General features: G+C 45.0%; 1 protein-coding gene across 2 annotated transcripts in view; it reads left to right on the top strand.

Annotated features, from left to right (window-relative positions):
• The first annotated feature begins 587 nt into the window (after nucleotides 1–587).
• XRN1 (5'-3' exoribonuclease 1) overlaps nucleotides 588–17,478 on the top strand; it is a 1,049,234-nt gene continuing 1,032,343 nt past the window's right edge. For both annotated transcript variants that reach the window (XM_078666417.1, XM_078666416.1), the window contains exons 1-2: nucleotides 588–783; nucleotides 16,440–16,672. In XM_078666417.1, the coding sequence (XP_078522543.1) occupies nucleotides 709–783; nucleotides 16,440–16,672 (308 nt within the window). In that variant the 5' untranslated portion in view covers nucleotides 588–708. The remainder of the gene's footprint in view (nucleotides 784–16,439; nucleotides 16,673–17,478) is intronic.

Raw genomic sequence — 17,478 nt, 5'->3', positions numbered from 1 at the left:
TCAGGCACAAAACTCCTAATTCTTTTGAGCTAAAAATGCCTTTATTTTGGCTGTCTCAGTCCTTGAGTTGTCTCTGCTTCAAAAGAAGTCAATGGGGGAAATACGTTATCCTAAATATTTGCTTTAAATCTCCCATTTTCTGCTTCTAAAATATTGGCAGGTATGGATGATGCGCCATTCAAGGCAGCACCCAACAAGCTTTGTCCCGGCCATAAACTGATGTTGTGAATGCTCTTTACATGAATACAGACAAGAATTCAATTGTACCATTAAAAGAAAGATAATTCTTAACAGAATGGTTGCATCCAAAGAAATCAGTGTAGACATCTCACAGCATAGACTGTGCTGTTTGTTAGACCTATTGAAAACTAAAATATCATCAACAATAAGTCTAATTAACATACTTATTCTACATCAATCTACTTTTATTTGATTTGAAAAGAAAATAACCGGATCTGTGTGGTCATGTTTTTAATGATATTTTGCAACCGGAGACCATGTGAAGATGGCCGCCACATTTGCCAAGCCTGTGTCCTTCGTCTACGTCAAATAATGACATTTTACCGTCAGTCGCTCTGAAAGCCGTGTTTGTACGAACTTGTCATCAGCGCCGCGCCGGAAGCGGCAGTGTTCTGTGTTTGTTTTCGGGCAACAGCGGCTTTAGTAGGGCCTGGAGTCATCTGAAAGGGAGAGTGAGACGCCGACACCATGGGAGTCCCAAAGTTCTATCGTTGGATCTCAGAGAGGTACCCATGTCTGAGCGAGGTGGTGAAGGAGCACCAGGTAAGCAATGAGAGCGGCAGCTCTGGAAACACTGTTCGCTCAAATTAATTTTATATTTCTGTATACTAATTCAACCACTAATCCTTTTTGAATTCCGGAGTAGCGTGCTACTCCCCTTAAAATGCTTCGACGCCTTGTCAGAGTAGTAAGCGCTAGATAAATGTAGTTACAATTGCTCTCTTACACTGGCAGACTCCCTCGCTTTGGGGACTAACATGTCAATTACTTTCTCTACCTAGAGCGTCTGTTGTCACTTTTCGCTTCCTCTCTTAGACTGGAAGAGTATGTCTTGTGTTCTTTGGGGGGCATTATTTGCTCACCTCTTTGACTGCGTTGGGACTTTCCTACGTGTGTACAATACAGACGCCAACACAGATCGAGCATATGTTTGTTCGATGTAGTTGGTGCATATTTAAAAGTTCGATCAGCAACTTGGGAGTTGGTTGCCCACGTCTGAAACATTCCACGTTTCGCTTAAGATATACATCTTAATGTTGACTTATTTGTAGGTAGCACTGCACCTTTTCGTCTTCGCCCGACATTCAGGACGCGTCCTCCTCTTTTCCCCTCATCGGAGCTGCGATGAATCTCCTGGACCTGATAGGGATTTATTTCCTTTGGGACTGGAATTCTCCCGGCATTGACATGGGACGAACTCCCTTTGGATCTGACAAATGATTGTCATGTCCCCTGTAAACCTGGCAGGAGACACACTCACGCCCCTCATGACTTGGCAGGAGTTACATATTTTCTGGTTACGTTCCTTACTACAACTAGGTGAGCGCCCCCTTCCCTCAAGACAGACACTTTGTTGCTACCATTTCATTTACCTAAGAAAAGAAAACGTGATCATTTCCCATTCATTCAAGATGCACATAAGCACCACCTACTCTGAAGACAACGTTTGTCACTATCCCACTTGAACACATCGACAGTTCGACACCATGACCTTAATGCCTTTAGCGGCTGTATAATGATCGTTGCTAGGAAGAAGGAAACTAAGTGATATAATAACTGGCAAGTAATTGAAACTTTATCATACGACCTCCTTCCAGCCATTAGTGGGTTAGCAAAACCGCCGAGGTTAAGGTTACCAGACCAGTTACACAGTTCTCCAGTTAAGGATTTCAAATTATTGTTATCAATTGTGTTAACTGATTTGGATCTAGTGAACTGTGAACATGAAATAAGTCACAGAATGTATTAAGCCGTCAAATTAAATACATGGTGTATACATGGAGCTATATGGTAACCTTAGCTGACATGTCCTACCAGTCCACAATAGAGCCCATGTCCCAGAAACTCGCACAGGTACTAATGTAAATACATGATTCCTGCAGTAATATTAAGGTAAATATAATAATATTAGAAGCAATCAAATTATATTGGTCACGGTCACATCTCTCCCGCACATGCAGTGGTGTTCAATCCCACCCCAGGAAAGGAATGGTCCGTAAAATAGTATGACATAAGTCTATTGTTCAAAATTAACAGGTGACACTAGACGAAGCTCGGATCAACAGCCAATCCGCAAAACACTGAGGCTTGAGCAACTTGTTTGCCTTTTGAGAGTTGGATGTTGAGCCAGTGCCTAAAATGCAAACCAGAGACGTGGCATTTTAACATTGTTAATCCTTACTTTTGTCTTGTGCAGCAAAATTGTTCTAAACAGGTATGAAATTACAGTAATTAATATCACACCTTTCAGTGTCTCAGTAATATCTACATTTACTCATGCCTCCAGGAAAGTCTTTTTGTTTTTCAAACTGTAATTTGGTCCGTTGTTCCATTTGTTTCCGGCTTTGTCTTTCGTCTAGGTTTGGATTAATGTTTTTGACATTTTTATAAGATAGCCAAGGAGCTGGTACAGACCAGCATTTGTTGTACAGCACAGCCAAAATGAACACATCACAGAATAAAACACTTTTCTGGTGTCAAGCAATGAATTTAGTTCAGTTTTGCATTCGGAAGGTGTGGAGCAATCAGCGTTACATCCAACCTATTTTAATAAGGAGCTGACTCGAGAGCCCAGTACTTTATAAGTCTGGCCATGTGGCAGTTGACCCAGCAACTATTACTACTTCATTGTGGGTTTAGAGTAAGAAAGAACAAATATCTGTCTTAATCCTCAGATTTTGCTATTACTTTGTTTGAGTTTTTCACCATCAGCGCTACATACACAACTTGGTGTCACCAAATGTTCATAGGTGGCATGTCTGGAGGCTACCACTATTTGTAAACCATCATTTACACTGTTACCAATATCTGCATAATTTAATATTCTTATTTTAGTGACGAAGGTCTCAATCTTCTAATAAAAAAAGGGTCGTCCGAGTCTTCCCTTGTGGGCTTTGGTGACTGAGTTAGGTAAAGGGGCCAACAAGGGATTCACTTGAAAACAATGTTACTATGGCATGTGTCAATATTTAGTGATGCCTGTGAGTGACATCTCAAGTAAATTGATTATTCTTTGATATATATAGAACATGGTTTAAAGAGAGAAAGTCAGTCTCATAGGCAACATCATCAGGACTGTGTTGTTTATATGAAGATGATAGACACCCTATGAGATGCCAGAGGGAGACAGCAGCTTAGGGTGAACGGGAACGGATTGTTCACTATATCTGAATGTCCAGCAAACTTTCTACAGTGAATGACAAAACACTTAGTCAGCAAATTCGGACAGAGAAGTTTCTGCAGGCCTCTGGGTCTCAGCCTTAAGAGAAAACCAATGCTGTAGACAATGCAGGTCTTCTATCATTCTATTTAGATCGATTGCTGGACATCCAGGTCCCTCTACTGGATTTACTGAACATTCTGTTCCCATACACCGCGGGCTATTATCTACCTCTGGCCTCATAGGGGGGTCTATCATCTTCATAGAAATAACAGTCCTGATTATGGTCTCATGGATGTTTACCAAGTGAGACCGAAATGTCGGCACACAACCCATCTTCCGTCTGGATAATTTATAACACGTTAAGTTTTGTTTCTTCAAAAGACAAATATTCTCTGGTTGTATGTATGAAAGTGGATACTTAGTACGTTGGCATATGTCAAAAAGCCTTTAGGAAACTTAGATTACATTTTAATTGACACTGTAAATATACTAAGATATTATTTGTTTAAAACCCCTGTACATTTTTCCATATTTGTTTTCTTTTTTATACAATACAAATTTGAAAACGTATACACCTGCCTATGAGATGGACTTCTCTCTTTAAACCATGTTCTATATATCAAAGAATCATCAATTTACTTGAGATGTCACTCCCAGGCATCACTAATAATGACCATTGCCATAGCAACATTGTTTTAAAGTGAATCCCTTGTTGGCACCTTTATCTACCTCGTAGGTCTCAGGCTTGGCATCTAGTAGCACCAGTAATGGATCCTTTGTCAGTTTTATACCCATGTTTGCTTACATTTGCATCAAAATCAAATTGCAGTTTTTCAGGCAGACCAGCATACATGAATGAGCTGCTCTAGCATCTGTCGGTTATGCTCAGATTATTCTGGTGGGGTCTGTGGGGCCATTGTGTCACATACCATATTTTCCTTGTTTTTAACTCTTATCACTTTTTTGAAGGTGCTAAATGCTTTGTCACATATCTTATATTGTTTGTCTTTGTATTGTTTCCACATCTGCATTTTCTCAGTAGACCACTTGCCTGCTCTCCTCTACTGGTTAAATTGTATTTTGTTCCCTTCAGCTTCAAGATGTCCGAAGTAGTGAATATTGCATTTTAAAAGTAATAAATCTAATTCTACTGTGGGTTGTTTCTTTCTAATTCCACGTATAAGTTTGACACATGATTTGTGAATTTGTGTACCGTGCTTCATGTAACATTTTCATAGTTGTCTTCCACCTTTTCTGTACAGTATTACCTGAGGCTGTGTGAAAACTGATCTTACTGTCTTGTGGTTTTTGCATATCGGGTACGCACTCTAATTCGCATAATTAAATTATTTATTACTATGGCTAGAACACATTAGTGCAGGTCTTGAAAAATCATAAAAATGTTACTAGACCTGCAGGTTTAGTAACTTGAATAATCTAGTCGACCTAACTGTAATGTACTTAACCCGTAAACGGGTTTCAAATTGTGTGATCCTAGGCAAATATTCTATTTTATGGAGCTGCCTTTTTCTTCATTATCGCATATAAGAGCACCATGAAATATAAGAGTTCAGCAGTTATGACGTACCAAAAACTTTTTAATTATTTTGATTTATTGGAATAAAATTTGCTCCGTTTGATAAGAATCGAGCCCACGTTTAGGGTACACAAGACACCTGACTTGCCTCTTAGTTCACTAATGTAATTGTCAATAGGGCAGATGCATGAATATTTCTCAGTTCATGTTTAAAAACTTACTTTTAATAAACCTATTACTAAAGCATGATGTGGTATTACACTGTCATTTAGACAGCACATTTTCCATTGACATGTCCACAAGCTTTCCTAGTAACATGCACTTTTACTGATAACTATATAGCGTAAAAACAATGTTTGTAAATAGGGTTTCAGCAAAAGATTTATCATTTGCACATCACCAAGTAAACTGTTCTGATTTGTTTTCATCCAATCCATTTTTTTTTCTCCAAAACATTACTGAAATATATTTAGAATTGTTTGTACAGTTCATTTATTAGCCATTTCAATGCTGTTAGAAAAAAAAGGCTGACATATCACAGCCTTCCATATTACACACTTTGGGCTGCATGACTGTCACACAGTTCACTTTACCAAATCCTATAACTTCACAGTAAGAGAAAGAAACGTAAATGTTGGAAGATAAACTGACTTTTGACCTCAATGCAGAGCAAATTTGACAAGAGTTTAACTAGGTTTAAAGGCATCTTTATTTCTCATTCACTTTGCGAGTGAAAAGAAAAGCTGTTATTTGTCACGTAGGCCCTAAAAATAGCTTACCCTGATAGAATCTGGCTCACCTTAGCGAGGGGGTGAGTAGCTTACTCATGGCCATGTAGCAGCTAAATAGAGTTACGAATTTAGATTTTTGAAATTTTGTGTAAAAGAAGGTTGACGGGATGATTAATGGGTAGTTTCATTTGGTAGTGAGGTTTTAAAAGAAACATGGTCTCCTTTGTAATTTTGTTTTGGGAAATTACAGATCAGTCCTTGGCACCTTCAGTCGAAACACCCCCCAACATGTTTAATAAAAAGAAAAACAAAAAAACACACACCCAAAAATATTTTTAGAGTTCCCCAAAACTTGCGAAGTAGCTTCACCTTCATGTTTTGCTTCATGATGTTAGGCTACATTTATAGTATTGCTGAGGATAACCTACTCACTTACTCCACTCTCTCTCTGCCTTAAGTGCACTGCGTATGTCGATAAGATGTATCCCATGCTTTCTGTGCCACAGTATTTGAGCTGCTTATCACTCCATCGCAACTTCGTCAGCACGCACGCCCTCGCCTCCACGGACTACATCCTCCTTGGAGACATGAACTTCCACCTCGAGAACAATAACAACACCAACTCCACCACCCTGAACGACAACCTCGCCAACCTCGGACTCAGACAGCTCGTCACTGTGCCCACCCACTCTGCCAGCCACACGCTTGACCCCATCTTCTCCGCAAGCCCCCACGTCTCCTTCAGCCACACGACCGAACTCCACTGGAACGACCATCGCTGCATCCACTTCACCTTCCAGAAACCCACCACACCCAACAGGTCCCCAGCCGCAGCTGGAGCAAAATCACCGAAGACCAGCTAAACACTGCCCTCGCCCGCCAACCCCACCGACCCCGACACCGCCGCCAGCAACCTCAGGCATTAGATCGACGACTGCGCCAACACTCTCGCCCTGTTCAAGAAACCCTCCAACAGACACACCACCAAGAATGCCAGCTGGTTCCCCGCAGAACTCCAGACCTCCAAACAAACCTGCCGAAAACTAGAGAAGAAATGACACCGCGGACAGACACCGGAGAACCAAGCAGCCCACAAGACCGACATACGCCAACACCATCACCTCATCAGAGCAGCCAAAAGGACCTCCTTCAAGGACCGCCTCAACAACAACGCACACAACGGCAAAGAGCTCTTCAACATCGTGAAGGAACTCTCCAACCCCAGCTCCAACGCCAATGACATCCCACCTTCCCAAGACCTGTGCAACTCCCTTGCCACCTTCTTTCACCACAAGATCGCCGACATCCACAACTGCTTCGACAACCTGACCACCCCAACAACCAACGACACCTCAGACCCCATGGCCACCATCCACAGCGACCCCCTGCTCACCTGGACCCACATCGACGACACTTCAAGATCATGAACACCACCCACTCCGGCTCCCCGTCAGACCCATGCTGACACCACATCTTCAACAAAGCCAGCGCCACCATCGCACCCCATCTCCGCAAGGCCATCAACATCTCCTTTGAGACCGCGATCTTCCCTGAGAGCTGGAAGCACGCCAAGATCAACGCCCTGCTCAAAAAACCCAAGTCGGACCCTGGAGACCTCAAGAACTTCCGACCAATTTCTATGCTCCCGTTCCCGGCAAAGGTCATCGAGAAAGCCGACAACATACATCTGACCCGCTACCTCGAGGAGAACAACATCCTGGAACCGTACCAGTCCGAATTCCGCAGCAACCACCGCACCGAAACCGCCCTCATCGCTGCCACCGACGACATCAGGGCCCTGCTGGACAAAAACGAAACCGCGGCCCTCATCCTCCTGGACCTATCAGCCTCCTTCGACACGGTCTGCCTCCGCAACGCCTCCACAACGCAGGGATCCGAGATAAGGCTCTGGAATGGACCACCTCCTTCCTCTCCGGCAGAACCCAGAGCGTCCGCCTCCCCCCTTTCCGCTCTGAGGCCTCCAAGATCATCTGCGGCGTACCCCAAGGATCATCCCTCAGCCCGACACTGTTCAACATCTACTTGGCCTCGCTCGCCCACGTCGCTAGACTGCACGACCTCAACATCGTATCCTACGCCGACGACACACAGCTGATCCTCTCCCTCACTAAGGACCCCCTCACCAGCCAAAACCGCCCTCCACAAAGGAATGAAAGCCGTCGCCGAATGGATGAAGAACAGCCGTCTAATGCTGAACTCGGACAAGACGGAGGTCCTCATCCTTGGCTCCATCCCCTCAGCCTGGGACGACTCCTGGTGGCCGACCGCCCTGGGAGCAACACCAATACCCACCAACCATGCACGTAACCTGGGGTACATCCCCGACTCACCACTCTCCATGACCAAGCAAGTCAACACCGTCTCATTCTCCTACTTCAACACCCTCCGCATGCTCCGGAAGATCTACAGGCGGATCCCAACCGACTCAAGAACGGTCACCCAGGCCCTCGTTAGCAACAGGCTGGACTACGGAAACGCCCTTTACGCGGGAGCCCCAGCCAAACTGCTGAAGCGACTGCAACGCATATAGAACGCCTCTGCCCGCCTAATCCTCTACATCCCACACAGCCACACATCACACCCCACCTGATAGACCTGCACTGGCTGCCTGTAAACAAGAGGATCACCTTCAAACTCCTCACCCACGCTCACAAGGCACTCCACGACACTGTACCAGCGCATACCTCAACAGACTCACCTTCTACACCCCGAACCGCCAGCTCCGCTCCGCTGACCGCGCCTTTGCTACCGTCCCCCGCATCCGAAGAGCGACCGCCGGCGGCAGATCATTCTCCTACCTCGCCGCCAAGACCTGGAACACCCTCCCCATCCTCATATGGCAGACCCAAGACCTACTTACCTTCAGGAGACTACTCAAGACCTGGCTCTTCGAGCAGTAGCAGCACCCCATCCACCCCCTCCCCAGCGCCTTGAGACCCTCACGGGTAAGTAGCGCGCTTTACAAATTTCATTATTGATTGATGAGACCTGATAGAGCCCAGACCTAGTCTAGGGTTGCTTGTGTTCCAATCTAACATGCACCTGGTTTGGCAGTTAGGGCTGGACTTTTCCTATTAGAGCAGCATCATGTCTCATTTAGATATGGCTGTTCCTTGTTAGGAGTGGCATAGAGAAGGGACAAATAATTAGCTGGAAATCAGCTTGAATGATGGCCAGTGGCTGAGGCATTTGCAAGAATTCCACTCAACACCTTTGTGTTTTCACGCTCTTTTTCACACGGTTTCCTCTTGTTGCACAGTCCCTGATAATTCTTTCCTTTTAAGGAGAGACAGTACATGAGTCCCCACATTTCTTTGGTCTCCTTCTTTTGGGTGATTGCACTCTCTTTGGGTCTTGTAGTTTAAGTATACAGCTCCACTAGACAGCCTCCACCTTCTCAGCTTGTCTGCCGACATCAGTTCGTTGCCCCATTGTAGACCTGTAGTAGTAAACAGAACCAACCCTTGAATACCAAGGGATATGAATCATTCTCTAACCGGTTCTAGTCTTTTGACGTACTTTTTATCAACCACAGATCTGTAGACCGGATCATATAATCTTAAGGCAGTATTTTAAAGGTCCTACTTTTTAGCCAGATGAAGTACTCGTCCTACCGCCACAGCTCAGGTAATCTGCTGCTTTTTGTCAGTAGGTCTTCTTTCTTTGATAACCACTTGCTGATTTGCATTGTGTTTAAGTCCAATCACTTCCCTTTAATAAATGGCTGATTTATTTCAACAGTTCACCTGAAGGTGAGGGAGAATGGTGGAAAGGAACCCTGATATCTATCTCTGTGTAGTCATGTGCATGTGTAGACGTGTGGGTGTGCTCTTGCATGTTGTGGGAGTTCTCTCACACATGCTGGGTTATGAGGAATACCTGGGCAAATCCTTTAAGGCACATACAGGCATACCTCTGGAGCGCATTGTAATACTGACCAACATACAATGAGTCTGAAGGAACTTGGTGAATTGTCAGGCATTATACCTGGTGAAGTGATGCAATTGAATGGTCTATATATTTACTTAATATGAAAGAATTGTATTCCTGAATACATTTTTTTTCACAGAACAGAAGCTAGTCTCTGGGGCTATAGTTAGTGTGATTTCAGAAAATGAGTAGAGAGCAAAGAGCGATTATTAAATATTACTTAGTAGCTCCTGTTTTCAGATAAATAGCAGGGCTCAACTTTGACTAATGCTGTGCCCTTATAATTTATTTTAAACCTGTTGGAAATTTATTTTGCCCCTTACTTTTTTGTCTTTCTACTTATTTTGTTTTCAGTAGAGTGTAGCATTGGAATGCAGCTTTGTCTTTTTTTTTAAAATCAGAAACGAATTATAACTTCCTTAGTAACATTGGTTATTTATTAACAAATCCCTGTGAGGAGATTTTCTCTACGTCTGACAGTGAGTCCGGAAAGGCAAGGTGAGGGTACATAACCATACACCAGCATTTTGCAAAGTTGTCGGACTTGTTAAATCCTGGGTCTTTTGAAGTTTCCACTCAGCAACCCCTAATATCCACACCCAGAACACAAGTAAAAAAATTACATTATGCTCCCTAATTGCATTGCAACAGACATTTCCCGTTATGCATTTTTCGTAATCATTTTTTAAGTAGGCTGAAAATAAGTTATGTTGAAAAATGACACCCTTTCTGTAAATTATAGCTAAGCATGATATTTACTGTCCCTCTGCAAGTGTTATAAGGCAAAAGAGCTGTCTAATAGCTGCAAGCCATTCATGTGCGCATCCACTTCTATTGGGATGCATATTCCCCACGTAAATTCTTCACAGCACCATCTCCCCATCTAGTTCTCTGATTCGATCATACTGTTATAAGGTCTGGGGAGACTGAAAACATCTTGCCTTCTTAAAACCGTTCCCATGGCCATATCATCGGAGAAGTCTCAATCTCCAAAGAAACCTTTTCTTTCTTCACTAGGCTTCTTCTCATATGTCTGATTTCCTGTATCTAGATGGCCTTCTAATGTACGGGTCCAAAGTAAATGGTCTACTTGGGCATTCCCAGAACCATAAAACCAGTTTTGGTCTTGAAAAAAAACGGATAATTTATGAGAATGATTTCAGTTTGTCAGACATTGAGCACATTACTGTCAAATTGTTCATTTTCATCCGTTGCCTAAGGATACCCCTAGGCTCCCATGTGAATGTTAGTTTTGAGCATTTAGGCCATTCATGCATCAAGACCATGTGGAGCCAACACTGTCCTCCATTTCTTCTGCAAATCAGAACTCCATTGGCAAGTGTATACCTATGTTTGTCATCTTTACCCCCCGCCCTCCCATAGCTTTTAATCTTCTATTGGTCGATACATTAAGGAGTACTTTCAATCTCATCCACAGGTCTTTTACATTTAAAACAATAAGTGCAGCCAATGATCTTCCCAAATACTCTCCTCCCCCTATTCAACAACTCTGCTATTTAGCATTACTTTAACAGCGAGTTCTGGATTGGTCACCTTCCACACCTTCCAGGGGTTCCAACAGCACTTGCGTCATAACGCCCTAGGAAAGCAGATCTTCTCCCACCTTCTCCTCTTGGTGGGTTCTTCCCATATGTGCCTCCTCTGCCCAGGCCCATTCCAGCAGGTCTTCCTGCCATTCCCTTAGCAAAGGGGATCCAGTAATGTGAATTGTCTACTTAACTTTTTCTTTGGATTGTCAAGGAGCAGGCCCAACACAGACTGTTTTAATCGTTTGAGGTATATCTCACCCTGTCACATGTTTCATTTGGGTTAACATTCCTGTTGGAAAGGCGACCCCAGGGGAGACAGAAGGTGTCTGACTGTCCGCCCCGAGACCCACCTCTCTGTATGGAATAGGCCGAGCGCCGTAGGGAGGCCTCCTTGGCGAGGCTCCTCTCCTACAATCTTAACAGCTGAGCAATCACACTACTTACAGATGGACACCACACAGGAGGAATATTCACAAGAGTCTTTATGTAAGCAATTAAGGCAAGTCCTTTGCAGGTTAGCCGGCAAGGATCGAGGGATCCGTAAAGTCTTGGTTTCGGGGATAGGGGGTAGCGGGACAGTCTTGGCACCAACTGGTGCGTGGATAGTTCAAGGGGGTCAGGCCGCGACAGCGTCAGCAGGGCCTCGAAGGTGGTTCAGCTTGGTCAGGCCGCGACAGCGTCAGCAGGGCCTCGAAGGTGGTTCGGCTCGGTCAGGCCGCGACAGCGTCAGCAGGGCCTCGAAGATGGTTCAGTTCGGTCAGGCCGCGACAGCGTCAGCAGGGCCTCGAAGGTGGTTCAGCTTAGTCAGGCCGCGACAGCGTCAGCAGGGCCTCGAAGGTGGTTCAGCTTGGTCAGGCCGCGACAGCGTCAGCAGGGCCTCGAAGGTGGTTCAGCGTGGTCAGGCCGCGACAGCGTCAGCAGGGCCTCGAAGGTTCCAGGTGCAAGAGTTCGGATCAGGATCAGCCGCGACAAGGTCAGCAGGGCTTCGACTCCAAGATACAACTGGAGTACTAATCCAGGGCTGGCCCAGATATAGGACTGGAGTCCTTTGATGTCCGGACCCTCGCGCCTGGGGTTCAGAGGGGCCGGGATGAAGGTGTCCAGACACCCAGCAGGGGGGTGGAGCCAGCGCCCAGGGAGGCTGAAGGGCGATCGATACCAGGCGTCCAGGGACGGCTGGAGGCCCCTCGAAACTCCCCTCTTCTGGGCTCCGCCAAGTGGCCACTCTACCACCTGGGAGGATCTTGGTGCCTCGATGTCGGGGCTTCGCTGAGGCCGGAGCCAGGGATGGCTGCGACCACGTGCTCGGGACGTGATGGGCCCAAGATGGAGTCGGGCCGGAAATGGTGGCCTGGCATGGTCGCCAGACCGGCGGTGTTGGCGAGCAGGGTCCGCCGGGGTCCCAGGGGGGGAGAGCCGTGGGTTGCCAGGGGGGCTGCTCTCGTCGAGGGTTCGTGTTCAGGGGGGTCGACAGCAGGTCGACGGAGGGCTGATGTCGTCCCAGGCCCGCCATGCGGGAGGGGTGGGACCACGCCACGAGGCCGAGTCCAACAATTCCCATCCAATAGGTTATAATAATTGGGCAGTGCCATAGGACTTGAAGGAATTCTGGCACAGTAGCCCCGTATCTAGCGCATCTCTGATCTCTGGTGGTGAATATAGTGTGCAGCTTTTTGTGTGGAGGGATGTATGACGTTACTCCGCATACCGTTACAACTACCTACCATTACAACGCGACCATTACAACGCATACCATTACAACGCATAGCGCTTTGGGGTGCTGGATAGTGGTAAGTATAATTTACTATTCTAACTCCAGTCCCCGTGGACCCTAGGGAAGGTGTTGGATAGTAAATTATACCATTCCCTATCCTATAGCGCCCCCCAGCGCAATGCGTTGTAATGGTATGCGTTATAAAAGTCGCGTTGTAATGGTAGTGCGGAGTAACGAATGCGTTGTAACAGGTGCATACCGTGTGGAGAGATATGCCATGTGTGGTATGTTGTATCAGTTTCAGTCTAGCACCGATCAACACTTTGAGCTCACCTGTGTGTATTTTGAGACCGTCTTTGGGGCTAATGGGCTCATCGCATACACACTGCCAGGCATCTTCCACTCGCAGCGGCACTTGTCTGCACGCAATGCATAATATAAGTCTTATAAACCTAGGCCCTTCAGCCATGGATAGCATAGTCTCTAATGTCTGTGTGGGTTCTGTGCTTCAGGGAACGGCGGCCCTAACTGGTGTGTCGCAGCTGTTGTTTTGGCTTATTGGAGTAACTGTCCTTCACCCAATAACAAATGTCTATTGCATCCTAAATGGTGATGAAGTGGCCCGCTGGGTAAAGATCTGCCAACATAATACAACCTCCTGCCTGCCATCTGTCAACTGCTATTGACTGTGCAAATAGGCGCATATTCCACTGATCCAAGTCCGGAGCAAACGGTTTCCGCTGCATCACATTCTGCAGCGCTCTCTCCCAGAGGCGGCCTAGTAGTCAGATTTTATGTGGTAATGTGTCAGGTATCCCCCCTCCCCTCATCAACAGTGTTCTCAGCTGATGGCCATCCTTTGTACCTTCTAGTAGCGACCTTTCCCATTTGTCCTCCCCATTCAACCAGTCTATTGTGTGTTGCAGGTGAGCCGCTAGATAGCATCATTCTAGATCTGAGACTTCCATCCTTCCCATATCCCATTCCCTCTTAACCCCTTTGACGCTCATGACGAGCTGGGCTCGTCATGAGGTAGCCTCCTCGCACGCTCATGACGAGCCCAGCTCGTCATGTAAAGTGCACTTTACAGATTCCCAGCGTACGGGCGGAATTCCGCCCGCACGCATGCGGGTAAGGATTTTAAGCCCAATTCAGCATGCTTTGCCGGCCCATGTAAGTTCCACCAGTAGGCAATCCCAGTTCCTGGAATACCCTTTGGGGAACCCCATACATGGCTCCCTGCAGGACATACAAACATCTAGGCAGTACTACTATTTTGATGAGCACCATTTTCCCGATCAAAGACAGTTTGTGTGTTCCAGAATGCAATTGAGGGGCACAGATTGCAAATCACTCGCCCCAACTTTACATCGTAGGTCTGCTCCTCACTATGGTTATATGAAAATAGGGATATTTGACGCTGTCCACCTTCCATGGCAATCCCGACTTCGGTAGTTGGTCTACAGGTAGTCCCTTCAGCTGTGCCAGTGGGAATAGGGCCGACTTGGCACTGCTAACCCGGAGTCCTGATAATTCCCAACATTCTTGCAAACTGTTGAGCAGGATCCAGACACTGTCGGCACAGATAAATCATGTCATCTGCATAAAGCGAGACCAGATGTACTGTGTGACCAACCTGTATGCCTTACCTACGAAGGATCTGCCGAAGGCGACACGCTAGACGCTCCATTCCAAGTACGAGGAATAAGGGGGTCAGAGGGCACCCCTGCCTTGTGCCCCTATGCAATAATAAATCAGTAGATGCGTACCGTCCGGTTCATACTCTCACTATCGGGCTCTTCTGGAGCAATTTAATCCATTTTATATAATTTTGGCCCAGTCCGATCCTGTGTAATACTTGCCGGACGTAGTCCCAGCCCACCGAATCGAAGGCTTGTTCGAAGTCTAGGAAGGTAAATGCATACTGGTCGCGTTCTAAGTCAGGTGCATGGAGGACATGTGTCAAACGGCGAAGGTTACACAGTGTGTTCCAATGGGGGAAGAATCACTACTGATCCGTGTGGATAAGGTGTGAAAGATGGGGTAGCAGTCTTGCCGCCAAACCGTGGCTAAAGATTTTCAGATCATCATTCAACATGGAGAGCGCCTCCATTGGGACTTTTCCGGGTTTCAGTATTAATACGATAAGGGCCTCTATCATTTGACCCTGGGAGTATTCCTCTTTCCAGCGCGTCAGCAAACACCAGCAGTTGTATATGTAATTAGCAGTGGTGAGTGGACCGATTATATACAAAGCCAGATTGTTTGCGTCCACAAGTCTGTGTTGCAGTTGATTGAATGAGGAAGTAGTCTAGCCTACTGTATATGCATGCTGCAGGAGTGTAGCCTGAATATGCAAGTGTGTGTGGATGGCGCTTTTGCCAAATACTTAGTAGGCCTAAATTTCTTTTTGCAAGCACTGATGTCATGCGGGGCGCTTGGCAAGAGTGTCTCTTACCTGAGCATCCGACTCTTTGGAGACACGAATTACGATGTGCTTTTGCCTTGACAACAAGAAGTGCCATGGATCTCTAAAATACAAAGAAACCTTGTTGAGGACTTCAGACCACTAAAAGAATTTCATTTGGAGTTGGTGAAGGAACTGAAATGTTTTATGGTGCCTCCTTAATGCACAAAGCTCGGTGTTCCCTCATTACTAAAAGTCCTACCCAAGTAAATAACAGCTTTTGTAAAGAAGTTACTAGCATTCTGGTTGCTTAGCGGTGCCCTTCCGTTTTTGTGCCAGGAGGCTCCAAAGCATGCTCATCACTGGCTGCTGTTAATGCTATCCATTTTGCACAGATTTGGGACCCCCTTAAGAATTGTGCTGGTAATTGAAGGTGGAAATACTGGTCCTGGAGTTAATGATTCCTGCTTATATATCCATCCACCCCAGTCAACATTCATTAAGAGCTACTGGGCCCGGATTAAGGAAATACACGAGGGACCTTGAGTTACCAGGTCCATTACTGCATGTGGTTGCCCAATTGTAGTTCATTTTCTGCACACATTTTCCTCCCCGTTTCTTGTTGAAGGAAACTGTATATGGAAAAGAATTTAGTGTTGTGGGATGTTACTGCACCTGTTAGAACTCAACATCATCAGCGTATTTTTTCTTGTGGAGCTACTACTCCATTTGACTTGAAATGTGGGTGTATGTGTCTCAGGGTGCTAAAATTAAAATGTATGCTGAAAATATTTTGTTTTGGCCTGACATCTCCATTGCTCCTAATTCTGACTTGCTGCTCAAAACCTAGTTTTCTCAATAAGGAAATGTTTTAAGATAATTTTGGTAAGATCTGTAGTTTTTTTACCCTGATTATAGCTGATATATGATTTTTGGAAAACCAACCATTTATGATCTGTTTTTGACTCTTGCTTTGTAACTGTTAAACTACATCTATTTGATCAAAGCAAATCGTTGTTTCACCACCTTTATTAGAATGTCCTTTTTAAGAAGTTTGATTCTTTCCCCAAGATACTGATTGTATACTGATTATGTAATTTGGTTAATAAGGAAATGATAACCTGATATTGTTTTATTTACTTTTAGATTCCCGAATTTGATAACTTATACTTGGACATGAATGGCATTATACATCAGTGTTCTCACCCAAATGACGAGGATGTTCACTTCAGAATAACAGAAGATAAGATATTTGCAGATATCTTTCATTACTTGGAGGTGTTATTTCGTATCATCAAACCCAGAAAGGTGTTCTTCATGGCAGTTGATGGAGTAGCTCCAAGAGCAAAAATGAACCAGCAGCGTGGGAGACGTTTCAGGTAAGAAACTGTTTCATGCTGTCTTATTGAAGCTGCTTAAGATGAAAATGGTATTGGACAGGTACATGTGCACCCAGTTAGTCATTAAGAATTGTTGAAATATTCATGTAATAGTTTCTTTTTTCTACATCTTTAACTGGTTCTTTAGGGAGATTTATCCCTTCAATTACAGATGTGGATTTTAGCTGTCTGGGATGCTCATTCTGGACTGTGGCACATATAACAGTTAAAAAAACAGATGTGCTCAGAGGCCTATGAATCAATAAATAGGTCAGTCTTGACTTTCCTTCATCATGTCTCCAAAGCAGTTGCACCAGCCTTGCCTAGCGACAACTCCCAACCTCCTTTTCTCAGTGAAGAGATGTGTTGTAAAACCGTGTGCCTGCAGATGCTAAGCACCAGTAGATGATTGTAGGGTTCTGATACCAAAATATGTATCTATTTGTTCTGCAACATTTGGTACACTAAAACAATAAGTCCGATGATGCAGTTTTGATTTATAATCCCAAAAAGAAGAGTAACTGGTTCCTCCAGCACTGTTTGCAAATACATTTTACACGAATCATTTTAAAGACACAGATTTATGACTGAACACTGCATGAATCGAGGAAAGAACTCGATGTTGTGAGGAAAGTCAATCACTTTTGATGCTCCACAACTGTACTTGTCTTTGAAGGCATGGTGTATTGTATGTTTATTAATGCACCAATTATGTTCTGTGTTTATAGTGTTCTCCCAACATTTTAGCCTTCTTTCTACTTTGTTATTCCATTGTTTATTGTTCCAGATGATTATGGAAGGGATTA

Source organism: Lissotriton helveticus, chromosome 11 (genome assembly GCF_964261635.1).
Source record: "Lissotriton helveticus chromosome 11, aLisHel1.1, whole genome shotgun sequence".
Taxonomy (NCBI): domain Eukaryota; kingdom Metazoa; phylum Chordata; class Amphibia; order Caudata; family Salamandridae; genus Lissotriton; species Lissotriton helveticus.
The sequence above is the reverse complement of the archived record's forward strand: the minus strand, read 5'-3'. Positions and strand labels throughout refer to the sequence as shown.